Genomic DNA, 14661 nt, shown 5'->3' with positions numbered 1-14661 from the left:
GGACCTTAGCATATATATAGGATACAAATACACAATATTGGACACAGACTATAAAGGGCACACATTTTCATTCACTAATGAAAGTCAAACACATGTTTGTTTCCACTGTTTTATTGTGTGCCTGTCGCGATAAGCAATTAATTGACTTAAATAAAATGAAAAAAAAATGAACTCGATAAATTGCCATTTACATGAGGATGTGACGAGCAGTTTGAAAGGATGTACTTGAATTATTATTATATATTATCATTATGTCAGTGGTCTAAAATGGTCATACAACGGTGCCGACAATATTATCGTTTATCGCAATCATTTCCGGGAAAATGTATCCAACAAAATTAATTATCGTGAGAGGCCTATACATGAAACACACACACACAAACAAATCTACAGACTTACTCCAAACTGCCAAATATATTAATTAACAAACTCTCACTCTCATATACTCTTTGACTCTATTTTGGTCTAGTAGAACAATAAGCAGCAGACTTTTACGTTTTATCATTTCTACTGGATCTTGGATCTCAGATCTGCGCATGCGCAATACGGGTCGGGGATTGACCAACCGGCTCCCACTGCTCTGCTGTCTGTTAACGTTGTTAAGAGTGGTGGGGGCGGGGAGGGAGCGGATCCACAGCTTGAGCAGCTGTCAACTTACATTGTAAATAACCAACCAAAAACGATCGCCGGTTCATCTTGTTTTTGGCGTGAGAATAGTTTGGGCAGCGTGAGAGCGTGAGATTGAGAGTGAAAGCGTGTGTCACACGCCAGATGCGTGAGAGTTGGCAACCCTGCTTTTCATCACCACGCACAGCCGACAGCACCCACGGTGTAGGTGTGGAGGACGCTGATGTGGGTCCCCACCCCCCCACATCAGCGTCCTCCACACCTAAATGATTGTTTCCTTTTATAGTAAGTATATTAATGGCTTTCTTCATCATTCATTGTTTTTAATATGCAATCATTCCCCATAAATACATGTTAGTAATGCACGTTATTGTGTCTCTTGCGGTGCAGGTTGCTGGATTGTTGCTACTCCTGCTGCAGCAGCATGTTCCAGTTTGAAGCAACGACTTAAGCTCCATCTTTTTCATTTATGTTCACCCCCTGTTGTGTTGTATTTCGCTCATGTTTATTTGTATACACGACACCAGAGCTATTTAATAGAAGAGTTACGACACCGGAAGTCCAAAAACGGTTATCGTCACGTGGTTCATGTAGACGAGGATCGTTCCCCGGAAGTTCATGGCGGGCAATGTGAATGCATTGATAACAGGAGATAGAACTACGATGTTTGGTAATTATTAGTGAATAAAGGTTTTGATTTGCAATATTTATACAACAAATCGATATGTGTATGTATTTACATCAATATGTTTTAAAAAATAAAATAGAATTTGCTAATATTAAGTGATAATATTAGGATTAGTGTGAACAACTAGTTTACATGTTACTAACAGTGCCTTGTTAAAGAGCCTGTTGCTGTTTATTTATAGCTTTGAATTCTTTCAAACCAATATTATCTTCTTAAACTTGTATGGTAGTCAGGAGCATCACTTCCTAATGTTTATTGATACATTTAGAGGGAGGGGATCTAAAGTAATGCTTTAAAATTCAGATTGGATTCATCTCTACCATTTTCTTAAATGCATGGTAGTTTCAGTAATCCCCTGGTAACTGAGGACACAAGTTATCTAAACGACTAATGTCGTCTTTATGGCTTTCAGAAAGGACAGGTGACCGACAGGATATGATGATGATGTTAAATGTGTTGCTTTAGGAACATCCATTGCAAATACATGGAATTCAATAAACATAGAAGAGCATATCATGCAGTTTGTCGGTGCCTTTTCCTCCGTGTTGTCCTGGTTTGCTGTGCTGCCTCCTAGTCGCCACCATGGTTTGCTGTGCTGCCTCCTAGTCGCCACCATGGTTTGCTGTGCTGCCTCCTAGTCGCCACCATGGTTTTCTGTGCTGCCTGGGGATGCTCAAATCGCTCAGAGAAAGGAGTACGAATGTACGGCTTCCCCACTGACACAGAGCGGAGCAATTTCACGACCAACAGCAACAAAATATGTGATTTATATACAAACACTGCATTTGCACTTTTTCACAAAACGAAAACCACACCATTGGGAGAGCTTAATGTGTTGTTTAATACAAAAAAACAGGGAAAGGCTTGAAAAACACAGAGTTGAGACTCAGGGTGCGGGTGAGGGTCTCAGTGCAGGTATTCAGGCTCCATTGAATCCCCCTCTGGTTCTTGTGCTGAGAGAGGGAGTAACAGACAGGAGAAAGGGTTATACACACCTATATAGCACACCTATTGCCTTGGGGAGATAACGTGTTTACTTATATAAAACAGTAGTATTAAACGTACCTTGTATTTTCACTCTCACTTAAGTCCCTCTCCCTTTGCCATCAATCCAGAATCAGCTGAGCTGCAACATTATACAGACAGGTAATAATCAACAGAATCACAAGGACACAATATGGCTCTGCTAAAAACACTCACTCTTACACGCACCAAAGTTATATTTATCTAATATTTAACTCCCTCCACCCCCGCATACAATCCCGTTTAGAAGCCCCTCTTCTCTAATTCAACATGTTGGACGAAATGACAGAGAGAACGGAATTTACAATTAAAAGGCTGTCCAACGTGTGTTGCTAACTTGCTTCGGTATGCTAGCTTGATCTGTTATCTGTAAACGTTCCCTAAATCTACTAATTTAGGGATAATCCACTGACATCCTTTAATACACATGTTCATTTGAATCAGATGTACTGATAATATCCGCAATATACATCTTTAAACTTCTTCTTACCTTTAAAAGTCCGTCACGAACGGTCTATTATGCTGCAACTCCACAGCTCTGCCAGCCTTGGCGCTAACTTCCGGGGAACGATTGAGAGGCTCCACGATCCGCCATTGCTGTAAAAAAGTGGTCCATTGGAGTGAACGGAGATGTCGTAACTCTTCTATTAAATGGCTCTGACGACACCTATTGCACGCCTGTCCGTCCTGGGAGAGATACCCCTGCTCTGCTGCTCTCCCGGAGGTTTCTTCCCCCCGTTAAAAGTTTAATTTTTTTGGAGAGTTGTTCCTCATTGGCTGCAAGGGTCTAAGGACAGAGGGTGTCGTACACTGTACACATTATAAAGCCCCCTGAGGCAAGGTTTCGGTTCTTAAATCAACATTTGGCTGATATATTTCACTGGCGTGGGTCTGTCATTTTGCATTCAGCGTATGTCATGACACAACACTCGTAATTTTGCATTTATAGCAGAAATATTGTAAGAATTGAGAAGCCTCTAATGTGTCCTGTTTTTATGACGGAGCAAGGATGCACATGGAGGCACTGACATTACCAACAAGCCAATGTGGAAGTTATTAGCTCACAATGCTAACATGCTAAAGCTACTGTCATTCAACAATTCACCAATCAATCGATCTTACCAAGTTGAGAGAACCTTCCAAGGAGAAGCCCCGCTCTGGAGCTTTCTCCCTCTCAGCCAGTGCTGTTATGCTGCACATAGGAACACAAAGAAAACCCAAAGACACCTCCTGTATACCCTGTGGGGAAAGGTCATGACCTCTGGTGTGCAGGACTGGACATCCAGACATATTCTCCTATGGTACGGCCTGAACACATTTTGGGGCTCCAGTACTTTTCCATTGAGTCGGGGGTACAGCCTGTGAGTGAAGACCGCTGTCCCCCCTCTTTAATCAGTGACACCCATAAAGTATGGTATAGTGTGATTATAGAACAACATGAAATGTAATATTTTCATTGTGGGTTATACAAGATTATGTTTGATTATATTAATATTTAATTATTCCACTTAATATGGACACCAACACTATGCAATGCTTAAGATGGCTCTAACTAACCTCCTACCTGCTTGGGAAACCGAACTCTACAAGTGCCACATGTTGGACCATCTTAAGGTCCCCTCTGCCGGACACATTGCATTAGCCTATGCACATGACCCACAACCCTTTACTAAGTCTTCAGCTGCTTCACACCTTCAGTTTGGCCAACCACAGCATTTAGCCACGAGAGATATTCACATGCTAAACATGTCCAGAACTCAAGCTGGCAATTAGTAATCACTAAGGAAGCCTTAGATGGAGCCTCAGTGACCTTTGAGAGGTCACCCTCTTTCAATCCCAAGAAACCATTCCTCCTCAAAGACACTTTCACCTCTGACAGACTTTCACCAGGACCACACTCCGCACCATGGGGGGCTTTCTGTTCACCTGTGGAATTCCCTCCCAGACAACCTGAGGACTCCACAGACCGCTGACTCCTTTAAGAAGGGCCTAAAACATCTCTTTTTAAAACCCTTTTATTAAACTTGTGTTTCTTTAAAAAATAAAAGTATGTCATGCCCCTTGTAGCACTTTGAGATGACTTATAGCAATGAAAGGTGCTTTATGTCTTTATGTCTTGATCCCCATTAGCACTAGCATGAGCAATTCTTCCTGGGGTCCTCACACACTCAAAACATACAACAAAATTAAAACAAAACAGCTAATAATTTCATGCTATTTACAGTGAAATGAAGTGAAACTAAAATGGTCATCCAATTATTTACAAATCAAATGCATTATTCTTATTATGATCATTAGGTTGGACACCCCAAGGCCCCCCCCCGTTCAGAGTGAGATGTTGGGGCAGGTAAAGGCGGGGCTCCAAGCTGACCTGAAGGAGAGTGAGTTGGGGTATCTGGGGTGGATGGAGTCTCCTCTTTGGTGCCGGGGTGGGTGGGAGGTGGTGGGAGGTAGCAGCAGGTGTATGAGCAACACATCTTTAAGAAAAGCTTTAAGTACAATGGATTGTTTTTGTTCATTTCATATTGAGGAGAGCCAACAGGAAGTCTCTCATCAGCTGCAGGCTTCTTCTGTATTTTCCAAAATGCCTCCACGCTCCTCTGGACGTCTCGAACTCGCCCCGTGATGAATAAACTGAGAACAAATCAAAGCTGAGCTGCAGATGTGTCTGGAACACCAGAAACACACTGAGCAGTAACTACATCTAATGAAGTGGTGACACCTCAGTGAATAAAGTTCACTTGGTACGACCTCTCACCTTTCTGTGTGTCTTCACCTCCTGTCACCTGAGAGGAGAAGGAGAGCGAGAGAGTGATGATGATGATGATGAAACAAAGAGAAACAGCCAGAATGATGAAGAGAGAGGAGAGTGTTGTTTTCCTCTGAGCTCCCGCTCCATGAAAGAGTTCATATCTGGATGAATGGAGGACATGGTTTCAGTACTCACAGCTCTTCTGGATCGTGGCTCTGAGCATCTCTCCATGTCTGATCCTGTAGAGACGAACACAACCCAACAGTTTGAGATCCAGGTTAAATAAGTGTTGGTTCTTTGAGTCAGCTTCAGAGTCCTGGTCTCATGCTCTACATCCCATCATATCTGCTCTGCAAACACTACGACTGCCTGCCTCAGCTGACAGGAAGTAACCAGTCATTGGTCGAGAACAGGGGGTCCAACCTCTCTTCCCCGAGGGCCTCGTGCAGACAGAGATATGAAGGTCCGGGCCGCCCTCCAGAGGTATGTGGCCTCATGAGGTCAGTTATAAGTCAGAAACCTCAGGTGGAGGTAAAGGATGCTTGTTACTTGAAGACGCTTTCAGAAACAAGCCGCTCTCAGCTCTGCAGAGGGTTCACTTTGTTCTGTCAGCAGCTCCGTCCTGAAAGCAGGAGCTTCACCTCGATTATAATCACAGGAAACACGAGGGCTCTATTTCACGCTTGTTATGCAAATAAGTTATTGGCTTTTTTCTTATCAAGTTAGATTTGTTAGAACATGTTTTCAGCTTTAATTGAGTGCATTTATTTTAACGGTGGGATTATGAACACGTGAATACTACTGGGTAATATATGTGTACATATATATTTAAGAAGTACAATACAAGACAAGTTTCATTTGTGGGTCATATTTCATTAGCCTTTAGAATTAGCTGAGGGCCGCATTTGGCCCCCGGGCCGCAGTTTGGACACCCCTGGTCTCGAGACTAAAAACATCCCATAAGAACAGACCCCTTTCCCACTCGTCTCTAAACCCCACCTGTCTGTGATACCTCGTTCACACCAACGCAACTCCGGTTCAAGCTCCGTGAGCTTTTCAGGTTCAGAACCGGTTCTTCGGTTTAGCTCCAGCTCTTTTCACACCGCCCAGAGTCCGACTGCTGCTGCGTCATCGTTTGCGTCATGACGTAACCGTTTGCGTGCCTGCTTCATAAAGCCAACCCGCGCGGAAACCCCTCACAGCTGACAACAACAACAACAACAATGGCCGATGGTGCTCCAGCTTCCTCTGCACCTCTTCGGAAGACCAGATTCCCAGCAGGCAGCTGGTCTCTTCAGTGGACCACTGCTGCTGGTTACGTTTCTCCATTGTTGTGTACAAACTGGATGAAACGCGGGCTTGTTGTTGTTGTTCAGGAGTTGATCCGCCTCGACGTGAGCGTGACGTATGCGGTGCTTTTGCTCTGTCCGGACCATTTTTTGGTGCTTGAAACGAACCGGATTCCGGAGCTGCGGTGTGAACAGGAAAACCTGGTGCTCCTCAAGCTCCAGCTCCGAACCGGCCCTGAAACAGCGTTGGTGTGAATGAGGTGTCAGAGAGCTGATCACTGAAGTGTGGCTTTGCAGGTTCAGCTGTTCTTCTGTAGCTGATGGAAGAATGGAAGAGCCTGCAGTCAGTGGGAAACATCACTGACTGTTTCCCAGAGAGAGAAACACCTCCCTGAGTTTCATACCATACTGCTGAACCAGCAGAGACCCTCACTGACCTGAGGCTCTGCAGTCTGCAGGCTGGACTCTGCAGGAGATCTCTCAGCAGCTCCACTCCTGAGTCCTTCAGAGTGTTCCCACTCAGGTCCAGATCTCTCAGATGGAGGTTGGACTTCAGAGCTGAGGCCAGAGCAGAACAGCTGATCTCTGACAAGCTGCAGCTCCTCAGTCTGAATACAGAAACATGTTGTCAGTTTAGAAAACAAAGTTCCTGTTAGAAATAACTCCAGGTTTAATAATGTGATCAGAGTCAACCAGGGTTCAAAGGTCTCCTATCAGGCTATCTTTAGCAGATATTCTGGCTCTGGATTTATAACAACATATAAAACATGTCTATGAAGTGTTTTGCTCCAAATACCAAACAGATCATGCATTTCAGAAATCCCTCACATCCCTCTGTTCCAGCTGTTAGAGGAGAGCAGGTTCGGGTCCTTAGCTTAAAGAGAGGAGGCGGAGCTAATGCCTGATCAGAATTACCCGGCAGACTCAGCTAAACGCTGCCGTGATTAAACGCCATCATGTTCCAAACCGCATCAAGGATCCTCTCTGAAACAGGATGGAGCTCAAACTCTCTCTCTCTCAGGTTTACCACCAGGTGACTTCCTTTTGACTTCCTGCTTCTTCACACACTCTCTCCAGCACAGGTTAGCTCTGAGTGCTAGCATGCTAATGTAAACACAGACCATATTACTTCCAGAACACGTCTCAATGTTTCTGACAGCAACGTTTCTGATTGGCCCGTGGGGCTAAAGCCCGCCCACATTTTAGTAATGTGGTCATGACGCAGCAAATCTGGATCAGCTCCGTTGTTCCCCGTTTTTAGAGATGTGGGTACGGAGGAGAAGAGGGAGGGGTTTGTTCCTGACACTTTGAGAGTCTCCTGACACACCGGGGACACACCGGGGGACACACGGTGGATACACTGGGGACACACAGAGGACACACGGGGGACACACCGGGGACACACGGGGGGACACAGAGGACACACACCGGACACACACCGGGGGACACCCGGGGACACACCGGGACACACCGGGGACACACAGGGACACACCGGGGACACACAGAGGACACACCGGGGACACACAGAGGACACACCGGGGACACACGGGGACACACCGGGGACACACAGAGGACACACCGGGGACACACGGGGACACCGGGGACACGTGGTGATGTAGAGAGGGCATCAGGAAGGGCATTCTGCGTGATAGGTCCTCTTTAAAGTCAGAGATGAAGCAGAAACAATCCACTGAGGATCTGGAACTCTAACTTTGATCAGATGTTCATCAAGTCCTTCCTCTCCCTCACAGCTCCTCAGTCCTGACAGCATCTCCACTGACTCCTGGAGCACAGGGAGAGTCTGTGGAAGCTCAGCCTCTCTCCCTCTCACATTCCCCTTCTCTCTGTTACTCTGATCAATATGCAGTCATTAGCAAAGAGGAACAAATAGTTTACATGGATTTGTTCAAATTCAGAAAGTCATAAACACAAGCAGATGAAGTTCAGTCAGTGAGCTGACCTGAGAGCCTCCAGTCTGCAGGCTGGACTCTTCAGTGCAGGACTCAGACGCTCCACTCCTGAGTCCTTCAGAGCGTTCCCACTCAGGTCCAGATCTCTCAGGTGGGAGGAGTCAGACTTCAGAGCTGAGGCCACGACTTCACATTCAGTCTCTGAGAGTCCACATCTAGCAAGTCTATAATAACACATAAATCACAACATGTGTTAAAAAGAGGAAACATAATGACCTCAAGCATTTGATGAATACATATTTGACATGTTCTGATTGAGATTTGCTGTTAGTCCGTTTTATATAATATATAATAACAGAGTAATGCGTTGTCAGTGTGGTCTGATCACATGTCTGTCACTGACTGTTACCTAAGAAACAGAAATTAAATAAATCACTTGATGATATTAGAGAAGTACATATTTAGATGTTAATTAATATGTGGATGTGAATGATGGATGTGTTGGCTTCTCTGAGCATCTGGAAATGTACTGCGCACACAAACACAATTAACACACCAATAAAGTTTCAATATTTCAAACTGAATACCATCAGATGTTCCCAGTATATCAGCATTAAGACATACCTCTGGTGTTGGTGGGAGATTATATAGATCTGATTTTAAACTCTAACACATTGGGATAAAATCGTGTGTGTTTAAAGGTGGGGTGAGTTTGAGAAACCGGCTCGAGATAGCAATGAATATCTGAAGTGCTTTGAAGCCGTGGCGCTGTAAAAAGCTCGACCAATCATCTGAGCCGGCTAAAGTAACTGGATGGCCGACCTGCCTGTCAGCCTTCCATCGGGGCACACACTGATCTCTGCCCTCATTGGTCATGTGCGCGTTCGTGTGTGTTGGGGGAGGGGCTCTGTGAGGTGTTGGAGGAGGGGCTCTGTGTTGGGGGAGGGGCTCTGAGAGGTGTTGGGGGAGGGGCTCTGTGTTGGGGGAGGGGCTCTGAGAGGTGTTGGAGGAGGGGCTCTGTGAGGTGTTGGAGGAGGGGCTCTGTGTTGGGGGAGGGGCTCTGTGAGGTGTTGGAGGAGGGGCTCTGTGTTGGAGGAGGGGCTCTGAGAGGTGTTGGGGGAGGGGCTCTGTGAGGTGTTGGAGGAGGGGCTCTGAGAGGTGTTGGAGGAGGTGTTGGGGGAGGGGCTCTGTGAGGTTTTGGGGGAGGGGCTCTGAGAGGTGTTGGAGGAGGTGTTGGGGGAGGGGCTCTGTGAGGTTTTGGGGGAGGGGCTCTGAGAGGTGTTGGAGGAGGTGTTGGGGGAGGGGCTCTGTGAGGTTTTGGGGGAGGGGCTCTGAGAGGTGTTGGAGGAGGTGTTGGGGGAGGGGCTCTGTGAGGTTTTGGGGGAGGGGCTCTGAGCGGTGTTGGGGGAGGGGCTCTGAGCGGTGTTGGAGGAGGGGCTCTGAGAGGTGTTGGGGGAGGGGCTCTGTGAGGTTTTGGGGAGGGGCTCTGAGCGGTGTTGGGGGAGGGGCTCTGAGAGGTGTTGGAGGAGGGGCTCTGAGAGGTGTTGGAGGAGGGGCTCTGAGAGGTGTTGGAGGAGGGGCTCTGTGAGGTGTTGGGGGAGGGGCTCTGTGAGGTGTTGGGGGAGGGGCTCTGTGAGGTTTTGGGGAGGGGCTCTGAGCGGTGTTGGAGGAGGGGCTCTGAGAGGTGTTGGGGGAGGGGCTCTGAGAGGTGTTGGAGGAGGGGCTCTGAGAGGTGTTGGAGGAGGGGCTCTGTGAGGTGTTGGGGGAGGGGCTCTGTGAGGTTTTGGGGGAGGGGCTCTGAGCGGTGTTGGGGGAGGGGCTCTGAGCGGTGTTGGAGGAGGGGCTCTGAGAGGTGTTGGGGGAGGGGCTCTGAGAGGTGTTGGAGGAGGGGCTCTGTGAGGTGTTGGAGGAGGGGCTCTGTGAGGTGTTGGAGGAGGGGCTCTGTGAGGTGTTGGAGGAGGGGCTCTGTGAGGTGTTGGAGGAGGGGCTCTGTGAGGTGTTGGGGGAGGGGCTCTGTGAGGTGTTGGAGGAGGGGCTCTGTGAGGTGTTGGAGGAGGGGCTCTGTGAGGTGTTGGGGGAGGGGCTCTGTGAGGTGAGGTGTTGGAGGAGGGGCTCTGTGAGGTGTTGGAGGAGGGGCTCTGTGAGGTGTTGGAGGAGGGGCTCTGTGAGGTGTTGGGGGAGGGGCTCTGAGAGGTGTTGGAGGAGGGGCTCTGTGAGGTGTTGGGGGAGGGGCTCTGAGAGGTGTTGGGGGAGGGGCTCTGTGAGGTGTTGGGGGAGGGGCTCTGTGAGGTGTTGGGGGAGGGGCTCTGTGAGGTGTTGGAGGAGGGGCTCTGTGAGGAAGGGGCAGATTTTCTCCGGTCGTGTATTTTCAAATTCTAGCCACTCGAGCTGCTTTCTCAAACGTACCTACCCACCTTTAATGATAAAGAAACTACTAGAAAGTGATAATAACTGATAACTGTAGGTCCTGCTGTGAGGTGTGATCACATGCTGAGGAGCCTCTAAAGTCCTTCGTGTGTTTGACATGTCGCCTCTCAGTATTTAAACAGCAGAAAAGTTATCGTGTTTATTTGAATAATTAAACTCCTGATCCACTTTAGTTTATAAAGTGAACCACATCTGGACTCACGTGGCCTTCCTGCAGTTCCTCACAGCTGGAAGCAGTCTCCGTTTCCCCTTCTCTGATGTGTTGTACTGACTCAGGTCCAACTCATCCAGAACCTCCTCTGACATCTGCAGCATGTAGGCCAGAGCAGAGCAGTGGATCTCAGAGAGTCTCTTCTCTGATCTGTCCCCTGACTTCAGGAACTCTGTGATCTCCTGATGCACTGAGAGGTCCTTCATCTCTGTCAGGCAGTGGAAGATGTTGATGCTCCTTTCAGGAGAGACTTTTGTTCTCTTCTTCTTCAGGTTGCTGATGGCTCTCTGGATGGTTTCTGGACGGTTGTCTGTGCGACCCAGCAGGCCTCCTAACAGACTCTGGTTGGACTCCAGAGAGAGGCCGTGGAGGAAGCGGACAAACAGGTCCAGGTGGCCATTTCTACTTCTGAGGGATTTCGCCATGGCTCCCTTTAGAAAGACATCCAGGGATGGGTACTCCTGATCTCTGATTTTACTGTTCTTATAGGGCCAGTCTTTCTTCAGGAAGTCCTTCAGTACCTTTTTGTTCCTGTTGGTGTAACAGTGGAACAAGTAGACTGCAGCCAGGAACTCCTGAATGCTCAGGTGAACAAAGCAGTAGACTGTTTTCTGGAAGATCACACTCTCTCTTTTGAAGATCTCTGTACAAACTCCTGAGTGCACCAAGGCCTCGGTGACACCAAGGCCACAGCGCTGCAGGTCTTTTTGGTAGAACATGATGTGTCCTTTCTCCAGATGTTCAAAGGCCAGCCTCCCCAGCTTCAGGAGAAGCTCCCTGTCAGCCTCCGTCAGCTGCTGTGGACTCGTCTCATGTCCCTCTTCATACTTCTGCTTCTTCCTCTTGGTCTGGACCAGTAGGAAGTGTGAGTACATGTCAGTGAGGGTCTGGGGCAGCTCTCCCCTCTGGTCTGTAGTCCACATGTGGTCCAGAACTGCAGCAGTGATCCAGCAGAAGACTGGGATCATGCACATGATGTGGAGGCTCCTGGAGCTCTTGATGTGAGAGATGATTCTGCGGGACAGCTCTTCATCACTCGATCTCCTCCTGAAGTACTCCTCCTTCTGGGCGTCAGTGAAGCCTCGTACTTCTGTCACCCTGTCCACACACTCAGGAGGGATCTGATTGGCCGCTGCAGGTCTGGAAGTTATCCAGACGAGAGCCGAGGGAAGCAGCTTCCCCCTGATGAGGTTTGTCAGCAGCACGTTGACTGAGGACTTCTGAGAGACATCAGACACAACCTTCTTCTTTCTGAAGTCCAGAGAAAGTCTGCTTTCATCCAGGCCGTCAAAGATGAGCAGCACTTTGCAGACAGCCAGCTGCTCTGCTGTGACCTTCTGTAAGGTTGGATGGAAGACATGGAGCAGCCGGAGAAGACTGTACTGCTCCCCTTTGATCAGGTTCAGCTCCCTGAAGGAGAGCGGGATCACCAGACTGACATCTTGGTTTCCCAAACCCTCGGCCCAGTCCAGAGTGAACTTCTGCACCGAGAAGCTTTTTCCAACTCCAGCGACTCCGTTGGTCAGGACCGCTCTGATGGGAGTCTGCTGGTCCGGTGAGGCTTTAAAGATGTCCTGGCACTTGATTGGAGTGTCATGGAGGGGCTCCTTCTTGGAAGCCGTCTCCAGCTGCCTCACCTCGTGTTGGGTATTCACCTCTTCACTCTGGCCTCGTGTGATGTAGAGCTCAGTGTAGATGCTGTTGAGGAGGGTTTCACTTTGATCAGTTCCTTCAGTCACACGTTCACATCTCCTCCTCAGACTGAGCCTGTGTTCATCGAGAACCTCCTGCAGACCACGTTCTGCTGGAAGAGAAGAAACAGGAGAGAATCAGGAACATGCTTTAGAGAATCTAACAATAAAACTAATTTAATAAAAAGTTTAAATGTTTTATAAACATTAATGTCTTTGCTCTTCAACAGAATACCTAATAATAATAAAAAATGAACCAGGAAGAGAAATAAGACGCTGCGTGTGTTCGGCCTCTTACCTCGTACAGAGCTGGTCTGACTGGCTGTCTGCAGGCCAGCTCTGGTTCTGGATCTCTTTCCACACTGGGGACAGGAGGAGTCTCCTGATGGAGGTCTCTGCTCCCAGTATGAGGTGATGCACTGTCGGCAGAACCAGTGTCCACAGCTGGTAGAGACTGGATCCTTCAGGACGTCCTGACGCAGAGCACAGCTGGTAGAGACTGGATCCTTCAGGACGTCCTGACACAGAGCACAGCTGGTAGAGACTGGATCCTTCAGGACGTCCTGACGCAGAGCACAGCTGGACAGCGTCTCCTCCACAGGAACACCACTCTTCCTCTTCCCTCTGTGGAGAGGAACACATCCTTTACAGCACTTTACTTTAGGGGAGCTGATTCTCACCAAAGGTACAACAAGGGGGAAAGTTCTACTTTGATATTTAAAAATATACCCTTGTGATCAGATAGCTTACAATTCACATGATCATAACACCAGAGAGCCTCCTGTCTGGATTCGTGAGCCAGAGGAGCACATGTTCCCTGCATCTACACTCAGCTGTATGAACCTGGTGCTTTATAAACCCAGCATAGAATCTGCTGTGAATTCATATCAGTAAACATCTGGAAAGGATGCCTAAATAACAACAGAATGCAACTGATGTGTAAACAGCCTGAGATGAAGCTTTGTCGGGTCTGTCTCCAACACAACGAGACCGGTTTGATTAAAGCTAGGCTAACGTTAGCTGCTCCATCCTCACTCAGAGTGACTTCATGAAGTCATAAGTACAGCAGTGTCTTATTGTCAGCGCCACAGACAGTCTCTGGTTCAAACAGGAACCTGAATAACCCTGATTGAATATGAGCTGCTGTGGAGCTCTGCTCTCCTCTCTGGTCCCCTCAGACCGTCAGAGACCACAGGAGCTCAATCTCAACACTGACAGGTTTCTGAAACAGAGCGTCACAAACTTTAAGCTCAAGTTGAAATGTTTCACGCTGCACGAATACGCAGGTGATATGCAGGCCCGCCTTAACCTGCCATCAGGCCCTGGGGCTGATGGGTTTTGTAGGCCCCCTATTTAAACAACAAATGAAAGTCATGTATAGCCTCGGCAGGCTCTGTGATCGCACTTCTCCACTCTGCTCTGCGCGCCTGGTCCTCTCCTCCAGATGAGCGACGTATCGGGCCTCCCTCACGTATCGGGCCTCCCTCACGTATCGGGCCTCCCTCACGTATCGGGCCTCCCTCACGTATCGGGCCCCCTTCATGTATCTGTCCGGTTGCCGTTGGCTCCCCTCCACGTAGCAAGTCCTCGTCGTCCTCTCCATCTCCTCCAACAGATAATGTCCCTCCTGTCTGTGTTTCCTCTCCCGCTACTCCATCACTATCAGAACCAGACGGCCTACTTGGCTCCGAGGCCTCGCGGCCGGCACCGCTGGCGCTCGGTACAGAACTCACCTGTCCTCCCTCCTCATCCCGGCCTACAGGTTTAAAATCACCTGGAGGCTTCGGCATGCTTTGTAATGGCTGCTTGTCTCGAAACTCCTTTTCCCTCAACAATTTCCTTTCCCGAGCGCCACTCTCAAACTTTTTCTTCTCAAACGTTTTCTCCTAAACAAGCTTCATCTGTCACTCAATCACTCGCAATTTGAATACGTCACATGTGAAGCATATTCTCATTCTGATTGGCTGTGAAGTGGTGCCCACTGACTGTTACAGAGTCATCTCTGGAATCCATCGATCTGATTGGTTAGCGGAGCAAATGATC

At 48.3% G+C, this 14661-nt stretch overlaps 1 protein-coding gene across 1 annotated transcript; it reads right to left on the bottom strand.

The window, feature by feature from the left end:
- Positions 1-4337: 4337 nt before the first annotated feature.
- Positions 4338-14368, bottom strand: LOC117441302 (protein NLRC3-like). Its single transcript, XM_071202201.1, has 8 exons — positions 14352-14368; positions 12917-13242; positions 10919-12731; positions 8340-8513; positions 6817-6987; positions 5286-5329; positions 5097-5124; positions 4338-4972 (listed from the first exon to the last, which is right to left on the bottom strand). The coding sequence occupies exons 1-7, from the start codon at positions 14366-14368 to the stop codon at positions 5111-5113; spliced, it is 2559 nt and encodes an 852-aa protein (XP_071058302.1). The 3' UTR covers positions 4338-4972; positions 5097-5110.
- Between the last annotated feature and the right edge of the window lie 293 nt (positions 14369-14661).

Source organism: Pseudochaenichthys georgianus, unplaced genomic scaffold, assembly GCF_902827115.2.
Source record: "Pseudochaenichthys georgianus unplaced genomic scaffold, fPseGeo1.2 scaffold_1657_arrow_ctg1, whole genome shotgun sequence".
NCBI classification, from domain to species: Eukaryota; Metazoa; Chordata; class Actinopteri; order Perciformes; family Channichthyidae; genus Pseudochaenichthys; species Pseudochaenichthys georgianus.
Note: the sequence above shows the minus strand (reverse complement) of the source record. Positions and strands in the feature narration are given on the sequence as shown.

What these genes read in the sequence shown, in the direction of transcription:
- LOC117441302 (XM_071202201.1), bottom strand. An exon ending in TCAGACCAGCTCTGTACGAG is followed by an intron (nt 12,732 to 12,916) that starts GTAAGAGGCCGA and finishes CTTCTCTTCCAG; the next exon opens with CAGAACGTGGTCTGCAGGAG. An exon ending in TGCAGACTGGAGGCTCTCAG is followed by an intron (nt 6,988 to 8,339) that starts GTCAGCTCACTG and finishes TTCTGTATTCAG; the next exon opens with ACTGAGGAGCTGCAGCTTGT.